Source organism: Rhinopithecus bieti, unplaced genomic scaffold, assembly GCF_001698545.2.
Source record: "Rhinopithecus bieti isolate Rb0 unplaced genomic scaffold, ASM169854v2 scaffold_9663, whole genome shotgun sequence".
NCBI lineage: Eukaryota > Metazoa > Chordata > Mammalia > Primates > Cercopithecidae > Rhinopithecus > Rhinopithecus bieti.
The window spans coordinates 2,056,869-2,082,913 of record NW_016806456.1 but is presented as its reverse complement, the minus strand read 5'-3'; the positions used below and the strand labels follow the sequence as shown (position 1 = coordinate 2,082,913).

Below are 26,045 nucleotides of genomic sequence, written 5' to 3'. Positions count from 1 at the left end.
CCCTAAATCCTGGTGTAGAACAGGATCTGGCCCAGGGTCATCCTTCTCTGACCAGGGCTCTGCTGGGACTAACAAACCAGCATATCAATCATGGAATAAAAGAACCTTTGGAGATCTTGGTGAATGACATTTGAGGAGGAGAAAGGTGCTGCTTTTTGAAGAGAAATGAAAACAGTTAATTCTTTGTTGGGAAGAGAAGAGCATAGGAGGAGCCCAGCCTGCTCTTCTAGCATTCATTTCTGATTGTTAGCCTAGCAGAATCCAGGAGAAGCCATGTTGTGCACGGAGGAGAAGCTCTGAGCTAAAATGGCTGCCCCTAAAGCTCAGAGGACTAGGGCAGCTTAGTGAGTCTTAGAGCTTCAGTGACGCAGGAGCTCATATCTCTTGAAAGTGTGATAAACACATTCAGCAGAGCTGTGGCTTGTTTGGCTGAGATGAAAAGACTAAGCTTGGGGGATGGGGAGTGCACACTGGATGATCTGCTTTTTTCTGTGAAGTGTTCTAAATGCAGGAGTTGTCTGCACCATGGAAAAATTTGTTTTCAGGTCTAATGGACTGTGCGAAAGGAGAAGTGGGGTGGGGCCTCAGTGACTGCTGTAATTTGATCCAGAGCTGATAGCAACCTCTTCCACACAATTTGGGTTGTTGCTTAGACATAAAAGCTTGTGTATCTGGAATATTGAGACTTAGCTGAAAAGAGTCTGGTGCACAGTTCAATGTTTATTGAAAAAGGATAAATTGCTGGGTGAAAGAAGAGGAGGTAAATATCTGTGGCTCACTCTGCAAGCTCAGTCTGTCCAGAACTGGACTTGCCAGAAGTTATTTTAGCATGCGATCAGGAGGAGCATTCTTTGATAGAAAATCCTTGTGTGATGGCTCCTTTCACTACATTAATATATTATTACTGGACCTTTTTTTTTCTGCAGAAATAATTTATCTTTTACAGTAAAAGTATAGAGTATTACATCATAAAATACATTGGCTGCAGCGTTAGTTCTTGGACATCTGGTTCTAGATTACAATGACTCAGTAGAGTTTGTGATGATATTAATGAAGTAACTTACTCATTAAGACAATAACAGGGTATCTCAACTTAGAATATACATTAAGATAGGAAGGACTTCACCTTTGTAATATATTTTTGACTTCTTGATGGTGGGACTCTCCATTGAGTTAGTGTGTAGCTTTCTGTATATTTCAGTCACACAGTAAATAGCAGAATGAAGGTAGCTGGGCAAGTTTTGATTTATTCCGTGGTAGGTTCACAGCTTTTTGCATCCAGGTATGCACTTCATGGTTGTAAAGGAAAGAAGTGGAAAAAGATAAAGTCAGGACTTAGAAGCCCTTCTTCAAAAATGCAAGTTTCTATTGTCTTCATGCAAATCGAGGTGCCAAGGTGCAACTTTAAACAGAAACTGGATTGTCATCCAAAGTTGGTTGTTTGAAAACCTCATGAGAAATATTTTATGACCTAATTAGATTGAAGAAGCTGTTAGGTTATAATTGGTAGGTAGTAAAAGAGCAAATAGACATTTAGCTCATGGAAAAAAAAAACCCACAACTAAACTATTTGGAGAAGGGAGGAAATAGAGGTGCACCCCAATATCAGCAAAGTTATTAAAATAAGAAAAGCTACAATAAAAATGCTCTATCTCCACTCCAAAGATTTAAATACTATTTCACTATTTGGTGACAAGACACCAAGGTAATAATAACTAAATAAACAGCTAATGAAGACTGAAATTTTCCCTTTCTTCTGTGTGGACATCCTCTTCTTTTGAGATGGCTCCAATTTAAAAAGAAAATGAGTCCAAGGCAGAACCAAAGCCAACATTAAGTTACCAAGAAATTTGGATTCAGTGGAGAAGCTCAGAAACTTCTGAAACTTTTGAAGTACTAAACGTTTCCTTGACAAATGGCATTGGAAGACATATCATGCTAGAAAATGTTTATCTGGTGTTTTTCCTTCTTTGAAATTATGAGGTCAAGGACATCATCTCCATTATGTCTGATTGCCTCTCTTTAGCCAATGTTCCAATTGGCAAAGTCCAATAAGAAATCTACTGATACTGGAATTTTTTCCCATTAATGGATATATAGCCCCATCAGCTCGAGGTATGCGATTAGTGCATTCCTTAAGATGTTTTGTTCTGACTTCTGCCACAGGTTCCTAATGTGAGAGGGTAGACCCAGATCATGGAGGTGCTTCAGTGTGATGGCTGTGATTTCAGAGCCCCGTCTTATGAAGATCTCAAGGCACACATTCAGGATGTCCACACGGCATTTCTGCAGCCAACTGATGTTGCTGAGGACAATGTGAATGAGCCACGATGCGGGTCCATGAATGCCAGTAATCAGACAGAGGTGGAGTTTTCTTCCATAAAGGATGAATTTGCCATTGCAGAAGATTTATCAGGTAAATCTATACTAAACTTGGCACAGCCGATGTATTTTAATTGCTCTTGTTTCCTTTTAGCCTGTAGCCATGGTTCTTAATATATGTGGCTTTTGCAGAATTTCTTGTGCTTTGCTAGCCATTTTTGTGGTTTGGGCATCATGTATCTCTTCTTGAGTATCTTAGGTTGTTATCCTTTCAAAAGCTTCCTCATATATCCTACCTTTTAATTTGGAGAACAAGGTAGTAGCTTGGAAAGTTCTAGAAAAAGTAGTACAATTTATGAAACTTGTATTTTTATAGCTGTGTGGCGCATTTATGGAGATGAGGAGAATACCTAAAGCTGTACCCTGCATCTTTATCCATGAGAAGGTGCAGTACGGGTATCTTCATTGATGCTTTGTCAATACTCTTCAAGGCCTCATCTTGAGACTTCAGGCCTTTTGCATGTGATGTTTAGTAATGAAGAATAATTGGAATGATACTGATTTGCATGATTAGATATCTTAATTGTCTTTTGCTTTGTCACTTTCTTTATGCTTTTTCTTTAGGTCAAAATGCAACTGCATTGGGGACCGGAGGTTACTATGGCCACAGTCCAGGATATTATGGTCATCATATTGCCGCTAATCCCAAACCAACAAACAAGTTTTTTCAATGCAAGTTCTGCGTACGCTACTTCAGGTCAAAAAACCTCCTCATAGAACACACTAGAAAGGTCCATGGAGCTCAAGCTGAAGGGAGTTCGTCAGGACCCCCTGTCCCGGGATCCTTAAATTATAATATCATGATGCACGAGGGATTTGGAAAGGTCTTCTCTTGCCAGTTTTGCACATACAAGTCACCAAGAAGGGCAAGAATAATTAAGCATCAGAAGATGTATCACAAAAACAATTTGAAGGAGACCACTGCTCCCCCACCTGCTCCTGCTCCAATGCCAGACCCTGTGGTTCCGCCCATATCCCTGCAGGACCCCTGCAAGGAACTGCCAGCAGAGGTTGTGGAGCGCAGCATCTTAGAGTCTATGGTCAAGCCTTTGACCAAATCTCGAGGCAACTTTTGTTGTGAGTGGTGCAGCTACCAGACCCCCCGCCGAGAACGCTGGTGTGACCACATGATGAAGAAACACCGCAGTATGGTCAAGATCCTTTCCAGTCTCAGACAGCAACAAGAAGGAACTAATCTACCTGATGTGCCGAACAAGAGTGCCCCCAGCCCCACTTCCAACTCCACCTATCTGACCATGAATGCTGCAAGCCGGGAGATACCCAATACTACCGTCTCCAACTTCAGGGGCTCCATGGGCAACTCCATCATGAGACCCAATTCTTCTTCAGCTTCCAAGTTTTCGCCCATGTCTTACCCTCAGATGAAGCCGAAGTCACCTCACAATTCTGGTCTAGTTAACTTGGCAGAGAGATCCCGTTATGGAATGACTGACATGACCAATTCTTCTGCTGACCTGGAAACTAATAGCATGCTAAATGACTCTAGTTCTGATGAAGAGTTAAATGAAATAGACAGTGAGAATGGTTTAAGTGCTATGGATCACCAGACATCAGGCCTGTCTGCAGAGCAGCTGATGGGCTCAGATGGCAACAAATTATTGGAGACCAAGGGGATTCCATTTAGAAGATTCATGAATAGGTTCCAGTGCCCCTTTTGTCCTTTCCTCACCATGCATCGACGTAGCATCTCTCGTCACATAGAAAACATCCACTTATCTGGAAAGACAGCTGTCTACAAATGTGACGAATGTCCGTTTACTTGCAAGAGCTCGTTGAAACTTGGGGCTCACAAACAGTGTCACACGGGTACAACGTCAGATTGGGATGCTGTGAATTCCCAGAGTGAAAGCATTTCATCCTCACTGAATGAAGGTATGGTGTCTTATGAGAGCTCAAGCATCAATGGTAGAAAGTCAGGAGTCATGTTGGATCCCTTGCAGCAGCAACAGCCACCGCAACCACCACCACCGCCACCACCACCACCACCATCACAACCACAGCCACTGCAGCAACCACAGCCACCACAGCTGCAGCCACCACATCAGGTGCCATCCCAGCCACAAACACAGCCACCACCAACACAGCAGCCACAGCCACCCACACAAGCCGCACCTCTGCACCCATACAAATGCACCATGTGTAATTACTCCACCACAACTCTGAAAGGGCTAAGAGTCCATCAGCAGCATAAACATTCATTCTGTGACAACTTGCCAAAATTCGAGGGGCAGCCCTCAAGCCTACCATTGGAAAATGAGACAGACAGCCACCCCTCTTCCAGCAACACTGTGAAGAAAAGTCAGACCTCAATTCTTGGGTTGTCCTCCAAGAACAATTTTGTAGCTAAGGCCTCTAGGAAGCTCGCCAATGACTTTCCTCTAGATTTGTCACCCGTGAAGAAGAGAACCAGGATTGATGAGATAGCAAGCAACCTTCAGAGCAAAATTAACCAAACCAAACAGCAGGAAGATGCAGTGATCAATGTTGAGGATGATGAAGAGGAAGAGGAAGACAACGAAGTCGAGATAGAGGTTGAGTTGGACAGGGAGGAAGAGCCGACAGAACCCATCATAGAGGTTCCTACTTCCTTTTCTGCCCAACAGATATGGGCAAGAGATACCAGTGAGCCCCAGAAGGAGCCCAACTTCAGAAACATCACCCATGATTACAATGCCACCAATGGGGCTGAGATTGAGCTCACCCTTTCTGAAGATGAAGAGGATTATTACGGCTCCTCAACAAACTTGAAAGATCACCAAGTTTCCAATACTGCTCTGCTGAATACCCAAACTCCTATCTATGGGACCGAGCACAATAATGAAAACACAGACTTTGGTGACTCTGGAAGGCTTTACTATTGTAAACACTGTGACTTTAACAACAAATCTGCCCGGAGTGTTAGCACCCACTACCAACGAATGCACCCGTACATTAAATTCAGTTTTAGGTACATCTTGGACCCCAACGATCACAGCGCAGTATACAGGTGCCTGGAATGCTACATTGATTACACCAACTTCGAAGATCTCCAGCAGCATTATGGTGAACACCACCCAGAAGCCATGAATGTACTCAACTTCGATCACTCGGACCTGATCTACCGGTGTCGGTTTTGTTCATACACGAGCCCGAATGTTAGAAGCCTGATGCCACATTACCAAAGAATGCATCCCACGGTGAAGATCAACAACGCAATGATATTTTCAAGCTATGTCGTGGAGCAGCAGGAAGGGCTGAATACGGAATCCCAGACCCTGAGGGAGATTCTGAATTCAGCTCCCAAGAACATGGCGACTTCCACGCCTGTGGCTCGTGGTGGTGGTTTGCCAGCTACGTTCAACAAAAACACTCCTTCCAAGACCTTTACTCCTGAATGTGAAAATCAGAAGGACCCTTTGGTCAACACTGTTGTTGTTTATGATTGTGATGTTTGTTCGTTTGCAAGCCCCAACATGCATTCTGTCTTGGTTCATTATCAGAAGAAACACCCCGAAGAAAAGGCTTCCTACTTTAGGATCCAGAAAACTATGCGAATGGTGTCTGTGGACAGGGGCTCTGCCCTTTCTCAATTATCATTTGAGGTGGGTGCTCCAATGTCTCCCAAAATGTCCAACATGGGTTCCCCACCCCCCCCACAACCCCCGCCACCAGACCTCAGTACTGAGCTTTACTACTGCAAACACTGTTCCTACAGCAATCGGTCAGTTGTGGGAGTGCTTGTCCACTACCAGAAAAGACACCCAGAAATAAAGGTTACTGCCAAATATATCAGACAGGCTCCTCCCACAGCTGCAATGATGAGAGGGGTCGAAGGGCCCCAAGGCTCCCCCCGGCCACCCGCCCCCATGCAACAGCTGAACCGAAGCAGTTCTGAGAGAGATGGCCCTCCTGTGGAGAATGAGATGTTCTTTTGCCAGCACTGTGATTATGGGAACCGGACGGTCAAAGGGGTACTCATTCATTATCAGAAGAAGCACCGGGACTTCAAGGCCAACGCAGATGTGATCCGGCAGCATACAGCCACCATTCGAAGCCTCTGCGACCGAAATCAGAAGAAGCCTGCCAGCTGCGTGCTTGTCTCCACCTCTAACCTGGAGCGGGACAAAACGAAACTCCGAGCACTCAAATGTAGGCAGTGCTCATATACCTCCCCCTACTTCTATGCACTGAGGAAGCATATCAAGAAAGACCACCCCGCCCTGAAAGCCACAGTCACGTCCATCATGCGATGGGCATTTCTCGATGGCTTGATAGAAGCTGGCTACCACTGCGAATGGTGCATTTACTCTCATACGGAGCCCAATGGTTTGCTCCTGCATTACCAACGGAGGCATCCAGAACACTATGTTGATTACACTTACATGGCTACTAAACTGTGGGCTGGGCCAGACCCATCCCCTCCCTCTCTCACAATGCCAGCCGAAGCCAAAACCTACAGATGCAGGGACTGTGTTTTTGAAGCTGTCTCCATCTGGGACATCACTAATCACTACCAAGCGTTCCACCCCTGGGCCATGAATGGTGATGAGTCAGTGCTGCTGGACATCATCAAGGAGAAAGATGCTGTGGAGAAGCCCATTCTTTCATCCGAAGAGTTGGCAGGCCCTGTGAATTGTGAAAACAGTATACCCACCCCTCTCCCAGAGCAGGAAGCTGAATGTCCAGAGGATGCAAGACTGTCCCCTGAGAAAAGCCTGCAGCTAGCTTCAGCCAACCCCGCCATATCCTCCACCCCATACCAGTGCACGGTATGCCAATCTGAGTATAACAACTTGCACGGTCTTCTCACCCATTATGGGAAGAAGCACCCTGGCATGAAAGTGAAGGCTGCTGACTTTGCCCAGGACATTGACATCAACCCAGGTGCCGTCTACAAATGCAGGCATTGCCCATACATCAACACCCGTATCCATGGCGTCCTGACCCACTACCAGAAGCGACATCCGTCCATCAAGGTGACCGCTGAGGACTTTGTGCACGACGTAGAGCAGTCTGCTGACATATCCCAGAACGACGTGGAGGAGACAAGCAGGATCTTCAAGCAAGGGTATGGCGCCTACCGGTGCAAACTGTGTCCGTACACGCACGGCACTTTGGAGAAACTGAAAATCCACTACGAGAAGTATCACAATCAGCCTGAATTTGATGTCTTTTCCCAGTCGCCCCCGAAGCTGCCAGTCCCCCTTGAGCCCGAGATGACCACTGAAGTGAGCCCCTCCCAAATCTCTATCACTGAGGAGGAGGTGGGAGAGGAGCCCGTGTCCACTTCTCACTTCTCTACCTCCCACCTGGTCTCCCACACTGTGTTCCGGTGCCAGCTCTGCAAGTACTTCTGCTCCACGAGGAAGGGGATCGCCAGGCACTACCGCATCAAGCACAATAATGTCCGAGCCCAGCCGGAAGGCAAGAACAACCTCTTCAAGTGTGCCCTGTGTGCCTACACCAACCCCATCCGCAAAGGTCTGGCAGCCCACTACCAGAAGCGCCACGACATTGATGCATATTACACTCACTGCCTGGCAGCCTCCAGGACCATCAGCGACAAGCCCAACAAAGTGATCATCCCATCCCCGCCCAAGGACGACTCCCCTCAGCTGAGCGAGGAACTCCGGCGGGCAGTGGAGAAGAAAAAGTGCTCCTTGTGCTCTTTCCAGTCGTTCAGCAAGAAGGGCATTGTGTCGCATTACATGAAACGCCACCCAGGGGTGTTCCCAAAGAAGCAGCACGCCAGCAAGTTGGGGGGCTACTTCACGGCCGTCTATGCAGATGAGCATGAGAAGCCCACGCTGATGGAAGAAGAGGAGAGAAGCAGCTTTGAGAAAGCCGAGGTGGAGGGTGAAGCTCAGGAAATCGAGTGGCTCCCGTTCCGCTGCATCAAATGCTTCAAGCTGTCCTTTAGCACTGCAGAGCTGTTGTGCATGCATTACACTGACCACCACAGTCGGGACCTAAAGAGGGACTTCATCATTCTGGGCAACGGCCCCCGCTTACAGAACTCCACCTACCAGTGTAAGCACTGTGATAGCAAACTGCAAAGCACAGCCGAGCTGACCTCACACTTGAACATTCACAATGAGGAATTCCAGAAGCGTGCCAAACGTCAGGAGAGGAGGAAACAGCTTTTGAGCAAGCAGAAATATGCAGATGGTGCTTTTGCAGATTTCAAACAAGAGAGGGTAAGGATATGTTTTGATTTCCCTTCCCCCAGGAGGCCTCTCATCACTGGTGCCCACATGCACTTCTTCGTTGCCAGCCAAACTGCTGCAGGCTTCCTAGTGACTTAGCTTGCCAGAGAGCTCAATAAGTCAATTAAACATTTCGAGCTTGATTATCTCCCATTCTGTGCTCATCCCTCTCCTTGGTCCCGTTCCCCTCCCTCCTTCCCTTTGACTCCTCCCATGGCTCCCCAGGGGAGGTTTGGGGTGGTTTCTATGTATGTCTTTCTGCCAAGTAGCTTTATCTGAAGCCTAGTTTTACAACAACGCTCGCTCTTTCCTAAGGCAGTGTGGGCTGTCTCTTGGTACCATTAGCACTTCTCAGCCATGTCTTGGTCTTCAGTGTTTGCTACGCGAACCTAACGTCTCCAGGAGTAGATTTTATTTTATCAAGAAGTTCATTAATGGCGCAACTATGCAACGTTTCACCTGCCTAGTTGAAACTGGTTTGAAAACCAGATAACTTAGTGGCAGTGACAATGAGCTTCTGCACAGAAATCTTCTCTACTCACAAGCCGTAACGTATTTGGGTTCCAAAGACTTTGCATAGTAGGCAGCGTGCCATGATGCTGACAAATTTGTTATATAAAAATACCCGCCTATATCTCCCTTGGTTTTTAACCTGATAATCGGCTTTAAAATAAAATATGTTAATAAACTGCAAGAATAAATTCCGACAATTGAGGGAGGGCTCGGAGTACTGATGGCTACCACTGTATTTTACCAGCCTTTTGGTCACTTAGAAGAGGTGCCAAAGATCAAGGAGAGGAAAGTGGTGGGCTACAAATGTAAATTCTGTGTGGAAGTGCACCCAACGCTCCGAGCCATCTGCAATCACCTCCGAAAGCACGTCCAGTATGGCAATGTCCCAGCTGTGTCAGCTGCCGTGAAGGTGAGAACTGGAAGGTCTGGATGAGCATTCTTGTGTGTGAGCGATTCGAGTTACTTACTAACCCCATTGCCTAAAGCAGCTCAGGAAAGAGCATCTCAGAATGCGGGCATTTCTGAATTATGCTTGGATTGGTTTGGCTTGTTTTGATTTCTTTGCAGGTTGGATCTTCCTCATCTTTCTGTTCAGGGAAAGGTCGAGTTTCGATCTGGTTTCCTTCCACGTGGATAGTTTGGTGGCAACAGAAGGTCCAGGATTCTCGGTCTAGGAGGCTTCAGGTCGTCCTTCTCTTCTGCGTTTAGTGCCATTAGCTCTTCGTTCTTCCAAGTTGCCCGAGCTCTTGAGAGGAATCAAGTGGGTTCTGTTCCCATCATTTTCTGCTCCTCTTTCTTCCTGACTTCTTACTGTTCTCATCTGGCTGAGGATGCAGAAAGCCTAGGAGAATCTCTTTGTCTTCTTATCCTGGATCCTCTGGGGACTGCAAAAGACATTAAAACTAAAAGCATTCAAGTAACAACTGACCCTGAAAGCCTTGGTTTGTCTCCTCCATCCCCTCTCCCATATGATGCTGACAAATGTCTTCCCTTTTCCCTCTGACTTTTATTAGGCCACCTGTTTTGAACATCATAATCCTAATAGCAGCCACCACGTCAGTAACCAAGCCACCATCCCCATCTCCAGGATATTGCTCAGCCCTATTATTTATTAAAACAGAAGTCATTTCAGGGTTCTGCCCTCTCTCTATGGGTACATGCAAATATATTTTTGTCATCTGCCCTTCTTGAGCTTACATCCTATTTTGCCAATTTAACATGAAGATAAAGTCTCTACTTTTCTTCATTGAAGACTGAAGCTTTCTGTCTTTTGGCAGAACAGTGGCAATCCAGGGATATCAGCAATCAGCTTCTTTCATACACCACTGCGGTGTGTCCCAGGCTCGTTTCCTGGGATCACGTGAGAGAGACAGAAGGGCTTTTCCTGTGTAATCAGTAACCCAAGGAACTATCTCGAAAAACAGGTGACTTAAAACTAGGCTGCTCCTTAATTTTTTGAGTTGATTATGCAGCAGTCTCCAGTCATAGAGTGAAGTCACCATCTACAGGGTAGGGGGCAGACAGCAGGATCTTTTGCTTTGCTTCCTTTCCAGATAATGGCCCAAGGCTCCTCAATGACCATACTGCTTTGCTTTTCATTCTCTTCCTTTCTTCCTCTCTTTTCTGTGAGCCACAACCCTAGCCCAACTTTATGTCAGCTTAGATGGGATTGCAGTTGGAATTTTCTTTTAAGGGGAAGAAGTGAGTGAAGTGTCTTCAGAGCGGGAGAAGCCCTTGTTCACATTTCGCAAACAGTAGCAACCTGTGTCCGGGTATGTTGTTCTAAAATCACCTCCACTGCATGAGGAATGGCAGTTGGGCTTGCTTTCCCTCTAAAGGTAGCTGGAGAGGCAGGGGAGGAAGCTCTGACAAGAAGTGCTATTGAGTTTGGGAGAATGAAGGGAGAAAAAGAAAGCTGGGGGCAATGATGATGGATATTTATTTTGTTGGTGGGGCATGTGTGTGTGTGTGGTTCTCTTAGCAGGAGGCGGATGACCCTGCCCACTTGTTCCTGGATGGATTGGAAGCAGCCAAAGACGCCAGTGGTGCCCTGGTGGGCCGGGTGGATGGTGAACACTGCTTGCTTGATGGAATGTTGGAGGATGAAACCCGGCCGGGGGGATACCATTGCAGTCAATGTGACAGAGTCCTGATGTCCATGCAGGGGCTGCGTTCTCATGAGAGGAGCCACCTGGCCCTGGCCATGTTTACCCGCGAGGACAAGTACAGCTGCCAGTATTGCTCCTTTGTTTCTGCTTTCAGGCACAAGTAAGTGCTATTGGGGGGTCACTAGTGGTTACTGGGGGAAGATGTCATAGTGGAAGGCACTAAGCTAAAGCAGAAGCTTGGATGAGTAAGAAGGCCCCGCTCGTGGTTCACACCTCCTGCTCTGTTACCTGGAGCCTCAGTCACTTTTTCTGTAAAATGGGGCTGAGAACCGGAGATTGATCGGATGGCATTCGATTTGGCAAATGCAGGCATTTTAAAAATGAGAATTGGAGGAATCGCTATGATTTACCCAAAGGAAAAATGCAGCTGTGGAGAGTAGATGAGTCTCCTGATTCATCTGTCAAACATTCAGTCAAAATCTAGTCATTATTTGAGGAAGTAAAGTCCATTTGGAAAACTGATTTGCTAAAGAGGTAAAATTAGGACTGTTAACCCGTGTGACCAAAGAAACGTTGCTTGCAATTTTTCAAAAGACCTTGAAAGGTAAAGAAGTTCACCGATGCCAAAGAGTTGCTTGACATACAGGGAGATTGAGGAGAGGGAGCTTCCCATTACTCATCACGGCTTTGAAAGTGTAAATTTGGAACAAGTGTGTAAGGCGTTTTGGGGCCATGGAAAGAGGGGTGGTTTTAAGAACAGCTTTTTGTTGCCTTTCTCTTTCAGCCATATAAAAGAGAGATAAATATTCAATAATGCATTTGGATAGTCTTGGATAAAGATGACTAAGACTGACATGCTTTTTAAAACAAATTTTTTAATGAAATAAATGATGGACTGTTTGCTTCTTACAAAAGATAAAGGGCCAGTTAGTGGTTGTTGAACAGAAGAAGGAGGTGGTGGCTTCACAGAGGTTAGGATGGGTTGTAAACACTTTATTATTATATGGAGCCTAATATCTAATCTTTGTCATCAGATCCATAAATTGGCATAAAACTTGTAGGGTTCTCTTCAATTCATGAAGTATTTATTGAACAGCATCTATCACTTTGACACGCAGTGGAACTTCAGTAAATAATTGTGAATAGATGAATATATCCTGTCCTAGGTAGTGTACTTTGGAGAAATATAAAGACGCAGGCCGTGGTCTAGTGGCCCAAGGAAATTTAGGGTCAAGGGTTGGTTTATGAAATTAAAAAAATAAAAACCCCACTGACTCAGTAAAATAAAGCACATCTTTGAAAATACCAGTAAAATACTATAATGTGTCAAAGAAGGGAAATGTTATGTCAACTTTGGAAGAGTCAGGAAGGTTTTATGGAGTAAGGAGCATTTGGGTCAAGTCTTAAAGTAGAAATATAGGACTTGAGTAGTTTGGAAAGGACATAGGATGTAGAGGAAAAGCTGTGGGAGGACACCATGAAGCTGACTGGGGCCCTAACTGGGGGTTCAGTTTGACTAATCCTCAAGTTACATGTAAAGGAATAGTGAAAGATAAGGTCTGAATACTTTAAAGGAGACCATATTTGGAGTTTTAAATGCCAGGAAATAGTATTTCATAATTTAAATTACTGGTAAAAGGAAGAGTCAAATTAGTAAAATAATTATAATTGGTAACATTTATTGCATCTCACTGTATACCAGGCACTGTACTAAGTGCCTCTAAGTATTACTTAATTTCATTCTCAAACACTCCGTTAAGGTATGGCCCCATTATTATCATCTTATGAATAAGAAAAGTAAAGCCTAGAAAAATTAAGTAATTTGCCCAAGGTCACTCAACCTATAAGTAATGGCTGAGATTTTATCCCAGGTAGTCTGACTCCATAGTGTGTGCTCTTGAGATGAAAAAAAAAAAAAAGAAAAAACATGGGGGCTAGGGACAAGGAATTAAGAAGCAATAATAGTAGCTAAGTAGCTAGTTCAAGAAGTTAGGGAATGATTGAAGGAATGGATTTGCCTGACTTGGAAAAACTGACTTAATGCATGAGATGAGGGATAAAGTAAAATACAGATGGCACCTAGGTTTTCAGTTTACTCAACTGGGAGAAAGGTTAGTGCCATTTATAGAAACAAGGAAATGAAGAAGAGAATTTGTTTTGTAGACAACTCTCTGATGGGTTTGTTTAGAACAGGTTGAGTTAAAGATAACTAAAGGACACCCAGAGGGAGCTGTCCAGGGGCAATTGAAAATGTTGCTTTGGAGCTCAGGAGAGCATTATATGTTGAAATGGTAGCAGTACCGTTCCCACGTGAGGCATTTAGAATGGAGTTTAGTTCTCTGGAGTACTGATACAAATTAGAACTTCTTCCCACACCTTGTTTGGTAGATTTATTATTTTTTTAGGCTAATAATTATTATGAAGTACTAGGGGTTCGTTGTAATTAAATAACTCCCTTGTAAGTTGCTTCTGGAAGACTTACAGCAAACATGGCTGTGTGTATCAGAAGGGATGTGCAGCCTTTTGACCACGTGACTCCTTTAAACATGCATGCACTTTACCTCCAAATTAATATAGACCCTGGAAACAAGACAGCCCATTGCAAGAAGGTCAGCCACTTCGAAACCTCCCTTCCTCACTCTAGTGTTCACAATGAAAGTAGAATTAGAATTCAAAAAGAAAGTCAGCTCTTTTCAAATGCTAAATTTCTCTAATTCCCATTCTGTTATTTGAATAAGTTAGAGGGCTAATTGATAGGCACTCTCACTGGCTTGGCAGGAAGCTTGAATTCACCCATATTGTACCTTCTCTTTTTAGATACACTCTTCCAATTATCAGAGCTATAAGAAGGGACAATAAAGATTCTTACCATGACCTGTTACCACTGCCATATCTCTAAATCCAAAAAAATCTCTTGATCTCTTCCTTTAGCTTCCTGTCCTCTTAGAGTAGGTACAACTCTTGAAAATTAATTAATTAAATTGATAAATGCCATTATTGAAAAGTAAACAAAAAGACTTTGAACGACCTAGAAGTAGGATTCCTGGAAAAAAGGCAATGAGCAAATCCTCTATGCAATTTTAATTTTGTCATTTTCTTTTCGTTTCCCTTCTACATCAAGTTTGGATCGCCATATGCAAACGCACCACGGACACCATAAACCATTCCGATGCAAACTCTGCTCCTTCAAGTCCTCCTATAACAGCCGGCTGAAAACACATATACTCAAAGCTCATGCTGGTGAGTTGTGCACTGATGATGCACATGTTCTTTAGCACTCTCTGAGTTTGAAACCTGATGGTCTTTATTGAGTGAAATACTGTCCTGCCTTACACTTGAGAATATTATTCTTGGGATGGATGTATTTTCAGTTTTATTTTCACCTAGTAAAGAAAAAGTAAAGAAAAAAGTGAAAGTTAAACAAAATCACCTAAATCCAAAATAATACAAAGCCTATGTCACCCATGTTATAGTTAGTTTGTTCGTGCCACTAGCAAGATAGAATTAGACTGTTGGTGATTTTTACAGAAATTTCTAAATTGCCTATACTTTCTAGTGCTATTGCCAAGAATCGTTATATGTACTAAAAAGACTTTCCAGCTAAAATAAAGTTAACAACTTAAGGAAGTTAGAAAGGGCAAAAGGAACTCAAGGTGTGTGAGATTTTTCAAGAGATACCCTTAGATACGTTTCCGTACATAAGATAGAAAATGACTTTGGGTGGTGAGTGTCCAGGAGCTGTACTGGTTTCTATCATATTGTTGTTCCATCTCATTATTCATTAGAAAAAATTTGGAAATGAAAGAAGAAACACAGTCAGTCATCTATAATCTTATCTGAAGACGACTGTTGTTGACATCTGATGTGTCATGAACATCCCTTACCCACCAGGCTCTGCACTAGGCATGTTATATGCATCATCATCTTTAGTCCTACAATAGTCCTAAAGGGGAGGCATTGTGCCACATCCCTTGTGCCTTGTATAACCCTTGGTCATACTCTGAACAGTGTTGTAAGAACCGCTCAGAACCTAAGTCCTTCACTTTTGCCAGCTCCTCATACTCTGTGTAAACAGGACCATGTCTCTTCACTATCTTCTGAGTGTTGGATTTTGTTGAACTGACTTAATGCAATAAAATTGCCCAGGGCTCCCAGCTGCCCCAAACTCCACTAGGAGTCAGGAATGGGACAGGGAAGTTAGCTATAGGGGCTTTTCTCTATCTTTTTGTATTTTTCTGTCTCTGAGAAGTTTCTACCAAAGTCCATGAAGTGAATGGCTTCAGGGTTCAAATCACTCTTTTCTAACTTGTGTATATTATAAATTATCCAGCTGGGACACTCTCCTGGTGAGTTTTGCCCATAGGCCTTAGCCTCGTCAAAAGCACTTTTACCAGCGAGAGCTGGGAACAGATGATTCGGCCTGTGGGAAAGACTTGAAGAGAGCATCAGAGCCTGCACACTGATGCCAGCATATTAAGCTGAAGTGTCTGCTCTTGGAGCTGACCCAGCAAACTGGCTCCCTGTGCTCACTGGCTGGCAAGAAGAGTGCATCCAGTAAGAGAGATTGGGAGCAATGTAATTCAGTTCTTGACATACCTTGGAACCTTGGCCTCCATGACATTGCTTTGAACGACTGAGTGGGGCTTGGCTTCGAAAACGCCAGTACATTTTCTAAAAGACTCTTGACTCATCTTGTCTGTTCTAGATGGATTATTTTATTTTAAAGAAGAAAAGGTTATGTGTGCTAACCCAAACATCTGGATTTGAATTCTCTCTCAGGTCGTGCAACTCACAGCCACCAGTAAGGTTCACACAACCAAGCTTGCATTTAAAAAAAAAATGAAAAAATAGAATAAAGAGGGCAGTAGTATTCTATATATTGTCACATATATATATATATATATATATATATATATATATTAGTAAACATCATACTCAGCATTGTGATCTAACTCCTGAAGAGATACAACTGACTGGTGTTCCTAGTTGGGTCCTCTGACTCTTTTGAACTTCTGTCCTTCCTTGTGCTTTGTGATGTTGAGCAATTCAAGTTTTTCTGTGGGTTTCTTCAAGACTTTTTTGGAAATGCAAGCTCTGAGGGTCATCAGTGGTGAGAGGAAGGCTTAATTATAGAACTTGGATGCTATACTCACTACGTGAACCCATTTAATAATTTTCATGGTGGCAGGAAAGTAATAATCTCGGAAAAGCAGGGGCAAAGAATGATCTTCCAATATCTGTTTTTCTTACTTTGAATCCTTAGACCACAGCTCTGTTCATTTTCACTGGTCCACAAAACTTTACGATTCTGTTTTCTCTTCTTTCTTCTCTGACTTTTAAATGTCACCTTAAAAATTCATTTTAAAAATACATGTTCATTAGAGAAAATTTGGAAATGAAAGAAGAAATACAGTCATTCATTATCTTGTTATCTAAACACCACTGTTGTTAACATTTCATATATTTCCTTTCAGTCATTTTCTCTATAATTATTTTAACAGTTGTAATTCTAATGTCATTGAATATATATTATTTAGCCTTCTGTATTTACTTTTAATTTTTATTGTTGTATTACAAACTCCAACGAATTTATTTTAATTGAATAAAATAAGATCAAAATCATCAATAGGATATGCCAAGATTTACTTGTTTCCTTATGGTTGTAAATTTAGGTTATTTCATACTTTTTTCAAGCATAAATGATGCATATTTCTAAGTAAAACTTTATATTTATTAAAGGATATCTTCTTATTACTCTTTGAAATGGAATTACTGGGTTGGAAACATGAGCATTTCTATGTCTATTGTTCCTAAAAGCGAAATGGCTTTCTGAATTGATCTTACCAGTGTATATATATCCAACAATTTAAGCATACCCACTTCACACTCTTAGTTCTTAAAATGTAATTAATTTAAAAGGTGACATATGGCAAAGGTAAATCCCATTCTAACTTAATTTGGTCATGGTGATCCGTGTTCTATTTCAGTGGCATAAAATTAATTTAAAAAATAGTGCTTATTTTTACTGAGAGGTACTCTTTATTGAAGAATATTGGAGATAAACACATACACACACACTCTACCCCCTAAACCCCCATATTTACATATACAGCTCCCTTCCTTAGAGAAATGACTTATTTTTGCCCATTTCTGTGCTATTGACTAGATAGGGAAATGGAGTTCTGTGCTGAGGTTTGTGAACTGGTCCAAAAATGTATATATGTGGGATGAGAACGTGTATAGTTAGCAAGGAAGTACAGAATAGAATAGCACAGCAGAGCTTACACTGAATGACTTTGTGATTAAAAAGTCGCTAATAGATCGTTGGAATAATAATTAAGCATACTATTTTCTGTGACTGACAAAAAGGCAACCTTGAATGAAACCTGACATGGTCATTTCTAGTGTAGAGAGAGGGGAGAAGGGATTGGAAATTTTTCTAAAGGAAGTATCATAGGCAGTTGGGTTTTACTTCCTATTGGGGAATCAATTCATAGCTTCACTCCTGTAAGTAGAGCCCAAAATGAAAAAGGACCAGTTCACTAGATTCTGGAGCTCATGGGAGAGTTTCCACTCCAAAGGAGCACTGTGGTTGTGGCAGGTTGTTGGTCTGTGAGGTTCGTTCATAGAACATGAAGCTTGAGAAGCGCTTCTCTAGCATGAGTTACCTGAGTTATCTTATTTCCACCCCGGCCTTATACCCTTTTCCCCTCTTTTTCCTGTTCTATTTCTTGTCACCATCCTTTTCCAGGTGAGCATGCCTACAAGTGTTCTTGGTGCTCATTCTCCACCATGACAATCAGCCAGCTGAAGGAACACTCCCTCAAGGTCCACGGAAAAGCCCTGACCCTTCCCAGGCCACGGATCGTCAGTCTCCTCTCCTCACACTCCCACCACTCCTCCCAGAAAGCTACCCCAGCTGAAGAAGTGGAAGACTCCAACGGTAAAAATGGGCTTCCAAGCTGGAATTAACCACTCAGGGTTGAGGTGGGCTGGGATTCATTGCCAGTCATTCTTTTTAGAGGAAAATCTTATGTGAAAACATGATGGTTCAAGTGAAGGAAGAAATGTGAAAAGGTTGAAATGGTGTAGAAGTTGGAGTGGGAAGGGAAAATGAACTTGTTGAGCGTCTGTGTGATGCCACGATGAAAATGAAAGGCAGCACTCATGGGAGTGTTGCTGGTAGCAAGAGACAGTCAAGTGGGATGGATTAGTTTTGAATCATTCCACTGTGGTTTCAAGCAAGAAAGTGAATGGAGTACCAGGGCAATTTGTTTGTTTTTGTTTATATCCTGTCTTGTTCTAAAAAAGATGCGCTGTGAAGTGTTTGGGGTGACAGGTATGTACATTAATGACACAAAATTCAGAGTAGGAATGCAAAGGGTGAATGAGTGGGGAAGTATGTCTCATTGAGCCATGTGATACCTTAGGGGTGACATAGGGATTTCTTACAGCTAAAGGATGCTAATGAGGAAGGAGTTGGGAGGAGTGTGTTACTATTTAGTTTTGGAGTTTCAGAAGAAATACAGGAAGCCAGGGAGAGGGTCTCCTTGATAGCAGTGTGACCAAAGCTGTAGGGTAGAGAAAGAGAGTCCAGACCTTGGGGCCTGCAGATGTGGCATAGTAAGCAAAGGGATAGTTTATTGTTTTTATAAGACCAGGAAGCAGACCTGTTTTGATTTCTCATCTCACCTCAAATGATTGCAGAATCAGCTACTTGGAAAAGAAGTAGAGGAAGTCTGCAGATTCTTCGAGGTAGACCTGCTCTCTTCCAACCCCTTCTAATTCTTGAGTCCCTTCTGCGGGAGCCAGTTAGCTACCATCAGCTTGAGTACTTCCCAGGTCAAGGAACGACTGTCTGCCAAGGTCTGCTGTTACATTCTTGGGAGGAGCTTAGTGGACTGGAAAGAAAGCCGAACAAAAGCCTGGATTTGAAATCTCACTTCTCTCAATAGTGGTTACGTTTCCCTGGGCAATCTTAGCTTCTTGTTCCCATATGTAAAATCGGGGATAGTGATATCTACCTCAACCGATTATCTTCAGAGATTAATGAGAAAAGGTACACACCTGTAAAATACCTAATCCAGCCTCTGACACATAGTAGGTATTTAATAAACGGCCATTTTATTTCTGTACTTTTCATCCTTGGTTGCAGTTCTGGCCTTTGGGACCATTTATAACAAGTACGAATTTTGGTTATTTTTAATGTATGTGTTTAAACCAAGAGACTCTTCAGATAACCTGACGATCTGACAGCCCAACTTGTCAACATGGTCTAATTCTCAGATTATCGAAAGAGTAAATGAGTAATGTTTATTCATGAGGCCTGTGAGCAGACACCTGTGGGAGGAAATGAAATGGTAAGTCCTAAGATGAAAAGCTGCTTTTTAAAAACGTTTTGAAGCTTGGTGGTCTTTCCTTTGCAAATCGTTTATAGTGTTCGACACTATAGCTCCTTACTGGTATCCCTGCCTTAAAGGACTTCTGTTTAACAAAGAAGCCCTGTTATGATGGCTACGACTTGTAATGACGTGACCACACAATCTCCTTAGCTACTGTGTAGTAGTTTAAAATGTGGAAGGAAGCCTGTGGTGTTTTTTTTTTTTTCTTCTGGGAAAATTTAGAGTCACACATCTAGGACTAGGTGAGAGTACCTGTGGAAGGGTAAAGAAAATGTCCCCTTTTCACCTGAAATATTCTATTCACTGGGAAAGGTTGGTATATTGCAACCAGAAGGGCAAAATCTAACTTGACCCACATTGTAAGATCTTTATTAATGTGATTTTTAAGTAATTGTTTTCATCTGACATGGAAGCTACATTTGTGGAGCCGTTTGAATGGAACAGATTCATCTCAGTGCCATTGCTAGCAAAGGCTTTTGCTGGGATGTTTTTATCAATGTCATACCTTCTTTTTCCTTTGTCTTTCTTCCTTGAAAGGTGGTACTCAGTCAGAGGTCAAAGGAATCCTTTAAACCCACCCCACTGCGTGTATTATTATCCTCTGCATAGACTAAGAAGAGTTGAGTTCAGTTAAATTCTTGAGCCTGTACTCTCTCCCGAGGACTTTGCTATGCACGGAAGAATCAGAAATGAGTATAGGATTTTTCTGGCCCTCTGACAACTTAGAATCAATTGTTTAGATGATATTATTAGCACTTACATTTGAGCTAACCATAACCCTAAGCCTCAGGCCTAACCTGTCTGGGGAGTGATTTCAGATTCTTGGAGAATGGACTGTGGGGAGGGGTGGTTGTCACAAAAATACAACAAAGTGATATTGACTAGCTGTCTCTATAACATGGATAGTCTGTTTTTGTTTAGGCACAGGGAAATAATTTGCAATATATGAAAGTGATTCTCAGTTTTCTTCTTATGAAAGAGCATAGTAACTGAAAGCTCTGTGTGATAACTATTTGGTGAGACCTACACAGATGTCATTGGGCCTGTACTGTTTTTAATGTATGTAAATGACCTATATCAATGGATCAGCAGTGATTAGTTCAATTTGATGACATAAAAGCTGATTAGATGAGGTAAACAAAAAGAAGGCTATTCACATGAATGAATAATTCTGTGGAAAGAGTAGTTAATAGTTGTTCATTCAGTAAGTATTTTCTTGAATCCTTATTATAGATTTTGTACAGTTTTGCATAGCCAAGAATGGCTAAGCAGGCCCAAAGTAGGAAGACTTTGCTAAGGAGCCGGATGGTGGATTCCTAGAAACAGCTAAGTCTACAGGATGGAAAAACAGCTGTGGGACTAGATAGTAGCCTGTAAATTATGCCTTGAATGGTGTTTGAAACACACATGTGAAATCCAATTGCACATTTTAATAGAGAGAAGCTGCGGGGCTACTGGCTCTCAGTTCAGGTTTCCCACACTGCAGATGCCAGGACAATGTGAACACACCAACCAAAAATGTGTTGCAGGCCTGGGGGGAGTCAAGATCCATAAAACCAGGGAAATCACCAGTGTGTCTTTGGCTTTCTGATTCCCTAGTGAAATATGTGAATAAAACAAGTTGACATGTTGCTGCTATTTGCAGTGGTCAAATGCTTGCCGTCTTGAGAGGGAGCCAGTCTTCTCTGGCAGAGGGAAACAGCCTGAAAAGGGATGGATGTTCTTTCTAAGCTGCTCTCCCTCCCAACCCAGAGGAGGGAGAAAAGTGAAGAAAGCAAAAATGAGAAGGTAGAGGGCAGATTTCACTCCAGCTGCCTGGCCACACACCTCTTCTGTGCTTCAACCGTGCTCTTGGGCTCTGAGCTGTCAGTCTTGACATGTTTCACCAGCACACGAATCCTCTATATATTCATGATGATCAGTTGTTGGAAAGAAAAGCAACGGCACTATGGTATTGGTTTTGTCTATAAGATAATGGGCAATGACACATAATTGCTATTCTAAACAATGCATTAAGGGGAAACAATAAGGTTTTCAACAAAGGGAAATGCTCTGCTGTGTTTGTGTTTACTGTGTTCCTTCTCCTGCCATGTACAACACGGGACTGGCTTTTATCCGGCTGTTTCCAAGTCTCTGCTTTCAGTACAGAAAAATACACATATACGCACAGCTGTAAAATAACCAAGAAACTAGGACAGTGTAGTTTAGCTATGAGATTTGTTTTAGGTCTGAGAAGCTATACAGGACATGGCCAATGGATATGTAACTTAAAATTCAACTATAAGTTAAGTCAAGCCAGTGATGACATTCCATGTTTTTCCTCCCTCTAGTTTCTCCCGGGGACTAATAAGTTATTTTGTTTCTTCTATCTATGCAGTTATGCTATGGAATTGCCTGCTTTAGAAAATAGCTACTATGATGCATTTAGGACAAAAACAAAAATCAGACCAGGTACAAAGTGAATAAGGTGAATGATGGTAACATTGTTTGTTTATTTGTTTGTTTGTTTTGCCGGTGCCTTAGTTAGCAACCCAGAGAAAACACAAAGAACACTTGGTTGTGATACCCCTCCATTTATAATATAGAACTTGATATAGTCCACCCAAAAGAGAAGTCTGTGATATTAGAATTAATAGAAAAATGTTGCAAGGAGCTTTGCAATTTCCTTTTGTACAGATTTTTTAATAAATCTCAATTGGTTTTTCTCCTCTAAGCTCTAGAATAATACTTGACAAACACTATTTTTATCAAGACATTTCTCATCGAGGAACCACACGTACTTATTACCTCTCATATGAAAGTCTTCAGCGTTGCATCCAAAGTTCACCATTTAGTCATGCTTTCATCATTGCACAGTGGCTTCACTAGCAAATACTGACATTCCTGCCATCTCTCTACTTACTATCCTAAACATTTAATGTCTTCCTTTGTACTTCTACTCACTTTCAGTAAGCTCTGCTGGGAGGTTAGATGGATTTCTTTCCTGTCTGCTTTTCTGTACTAGTCCATGACTTTTCACTTCCTTTAAGGATTGATTTTCACTGGCGCCAAACGTACTCTTATTATACTCTTGTATCCCTCATCTTCCTGGTGCTCTATTAGTACTTGCAGATATGCTATTTTTTCTGTCCCCTAATTTTCCAATATGGACAGTTAGGTAAGTACTTACTAAATACTTACTCTTTTCATGGACCCATGATATCTTGGAGGCATCACAGTTTTCAGTTCTGTTAATTGTACTGGGTCCTCAAATACATTTTAACTCCACTAACCAAATTACACAGGATGAGTTTATTTCACTTCCGTTTAAGAGGCGGGTCAAAAGACATCTGAAGATGAAACCTTAGGGAATGCTCTAACATTAATTATCTGACACAATTACTCTGCCGAGATAAAAAGATCTTCCTTGACAAAGAGCATTTTAAATGTTGTCATTGTTCCCTGCATGATGAGACCTTCTGTATAGGTGAGAAGCTGAAGGTTAAGACAAGGTATAAACCCTTCTGTCCCTCAGAAGGATATAGAAAGTATGATGGAGCTGGAGAGATGAACATTTCTAGTATGGTCAGCTGTTAGCAGAGTTGCTTCTTGGAGCAAGTGCGCACAATTATTGATCTTAGAGTGGGCTAATTTGTTCTCTGTGTCTCTGTCAATATACAGTGTTTGGCCGCAGTTAAATTCAGATTCAAAGACGATATGGTGATAAACTGACCAACAAAACTTGTCAATGAGTAGAGCTTTCTATTCTACCTGAAAACTTTTCCCATCAGACTTTTAAAACAATATATTGGTTAGAAGAGACTCATTTGGTGAGACTCCGTTTTTCTAAACATTAGAGATTGGCAAAATTTTCCTTTAAAAAAAATTTAAATTGACTCATAATAATTACACATATTTGTGGCATACAGTGTGATAATTTGATACATGCATATGATGTGTAACGATTAAATTAGGGCCATTAGCATTTCCATCACCTCAAACATTTATTATTTCTTTGTGTTGGAAACACTCAAAATCTGCTTTTTAAGCTGTTAGTAAATATACAATCAGTTGTTGTTTATTCTAGTTATCTTAAGATGCTGTAAAATTCTAGATCTTGTTTCTCCTATCCAGCTGTAATTTTATATCTATTTACCACCCTAATGCCCTTCCCAGTCTTTAGTAACCACTATTCTACTTGCTACTTCTATGAGATCAACTTTTCTAGCTTCTACATAGGACATAAGAATGTGCAGTATTTGTCTTTCTGTGCCAGCTTTTGGCAATTTTTTTCTATAAAAAAGGCCAGACAGAAAATATTTTCAGCACTGTAGGTCGTGCAGTCTCTGTCACAACTACTTAACTCTGCCATTGTAACATGAAAGTAACCATAGACAGTATGTAAAAAAAACAACATGACTATGCTTCAATAAAACTGTATGTACAAAAACAAATTTGGGAAGGGCCATGAATGATACTTCACTAACCTATGTCGTAGATGAGATGATTGGGGGGAATAATTACAGCAATACCCATGAGATTAATCCAGTCTTTAATAAATATCATTCTGAGCCTTTATATTTAACATGTGGAATACTCCTAGATGTCACTTAAAAATGTAACTTGACCTAAATATATTATTAGATTCATATATGAAATGTAAGGTATTAGATAAAGTTTTAAAAATATTAGTGCATGAATTACATTTAAGCTTAAAAGGAAAATCTTCTCTAAGAATTATGTTGAGTCTAGCTCCAAACTAGCAACTCATTTTACCTTGGCTGCAGCAATGCTTGACAACTAAAATTAAGATCTGGGATGCTTTATTTTGAAGAGAAGCTTTTCAGATCTCTAAATAGGTCAGACATAAAATTCAACCTTTAAGAGGATCCAGGTAGTTGCTAGGGCTTCAGCCCTTCCACACAGGTTCCAATTGCAATCAGATGGAAAGAAAAAATGAGATGGTTTCTTTTTAAAAATGACAGTCATGAAATGGAGACTCCCAAGTGAATAACTAATTGTAAAATACAAAAATTTACATCGTTTATAGCACATGCGATGTAAGACATAATTTTAATGGCTTGACTATAATTTTTAATAGGTTCTGCTGGTCTCAAAATTATCTGACCAGCTACTAACTAACCTTCTCTTTTTGATATCAGAATTTCTACGTCAAAATGTGGCCTAAAGTTCATTTTAACACTTACTATATTTCTATATCTCTACCGTAAAGACTTAAGAGGTCTACAATTTCAGTGGAGCAAAGTGGCATTGAAGACCCCGAATCTTCTGTTATTACCTGGAAATCTACAGGGATTAAACTGTTAAGACTCTACCTCAGTGACAAAGAGCAACCCTCCAAAATTATCACCACTCTGAACTCAAAGGTCATGTGATAGACACTTCCCAAGATACCAACCTGCCTGGAATTTCTGTGACTTTTTGAATTAGCCATAGTTTTGTGGCTAATATCATCCTTTGTGCCACAGATGAAAACATTTCAAGTGTAGGCTTTCCATGTCCTGGGAACGTAGTCAACTAACTCATCTCCTTCTTCCCATGCCAGTAAAAACATTGTTCATCAGAAATATAGCCATATACCACTAAAGTTATTCGAAACTAGTTCCCAGAAACACTGGAGTTTGCTTCATAATTCCACATCTGATGTTCACATCTCTGGATGTGAACTGCTTGGAGATTACCTCAAGTCTTCCAGACCTCATTTGTGGAAAGTATCTAGAAGGGAAGAAATCTACTTTATTCTTTAGCAGAAAAATATAGTCAGTCATTAGCTGAATCATCTAAAACAACTAATCTCAGTTATTTTTTAAAAGAAAGAATCTTTCCTTGTCTTCTCATTGCCCACTTCAAATTTTCTGTCCCTGGAGCTGAAGCTAGTATTTTAGCCCAATTTTACTTGAGATAAAAATCCCTCAAACTGTCTTGAGACTTCTTGTGACTCATAGGTCTCTCCACTCTTTCTGTTCTGTTTGAGAGGATTTTACACAGGCAGAAGGAAGGGTATTTGAGTTGGGAGAAGTCAAAAGAGTCAGCCATGATTTAGAGGTAGAAATCCTGCAACAGCCTTGCTAGAGTCGAGGGAATGTCCTTGGAAAGATGGGTATGTAAACAAATAATTTTTTAAAAAATGGGAAGAGCCACACTGTTGTGGCTCATGCCTGTAATCCCAACACTTTGGGAGGCTGAGGCAAGAGGATCTCTTGAGGCCAGGAGTTCAAGACCAGCCTGGGCAACATAGCAAGATCCCACCTCTATAAAAACATAAAATAAAATAAAAGTAAATTAGTATGGAGGTGAGAATAAGATGCCAGAAATAACTTTTTAGCTACAATTATTTTTTTGAAAAAAGTAAATTACATACATTTTGATTGTATGTCCCAGGAAAGCATGTCCAAATGATACACATACTTTTGTTAACATGTTTTCTTTTTTTT

General features: G+C 41.7%; 1 protein-coding gene across 7 annotated transcripts in view; it reads left to right on the top strand.

Moving 5' to 3' along the window:
* Positions 1–26,045, top strand: part of ZNF462 (zinc finger protein 462) — a 152,261-nt gene that overhangs the window by 58,621 nt on the left and 67,595 nt on the right. For 4 of the 7 annotated variants that reach the window (XM_017876692.1, XM_017876694.1, XM_017876695.1 and 1 more), the window contains 7 exons: positions 2,167–2,416; positions 2,947–8,579; positions 9,346–9,510; positions 9,669–9,785; positions 11,086–11,369; positions 14,331–14,449; positions 17,961–18,152. In XM_017876692.1, the coding sequence (XP_017732181.1) occupies positions 2,197–2,416; positions 2,947–8,579; positions 9,346–9,510; positions 9,669–9,785; positions 11,086–11,369; positions 14,331–14,449; positions 17,961–18,152 (6,730 nt within the window). In that variant the 5' untranslated portion in view covers positions 2,167–2,196. Of the gene's footprint in view, positions 1–2,166; positions 2,417–2,946; positions 8,580–9,345; positions 9,511–9,668; positions 9,786–11,082; positions 11,370–14,330; positions 14,450–17,960; positions 18,153–26,045 lie in introns of all 7 variants that reach the window. The other 3 variants (XM_017876699.1, XM_017876697.1, XM_017876696.1) reach the window with 3 other exon arrangements.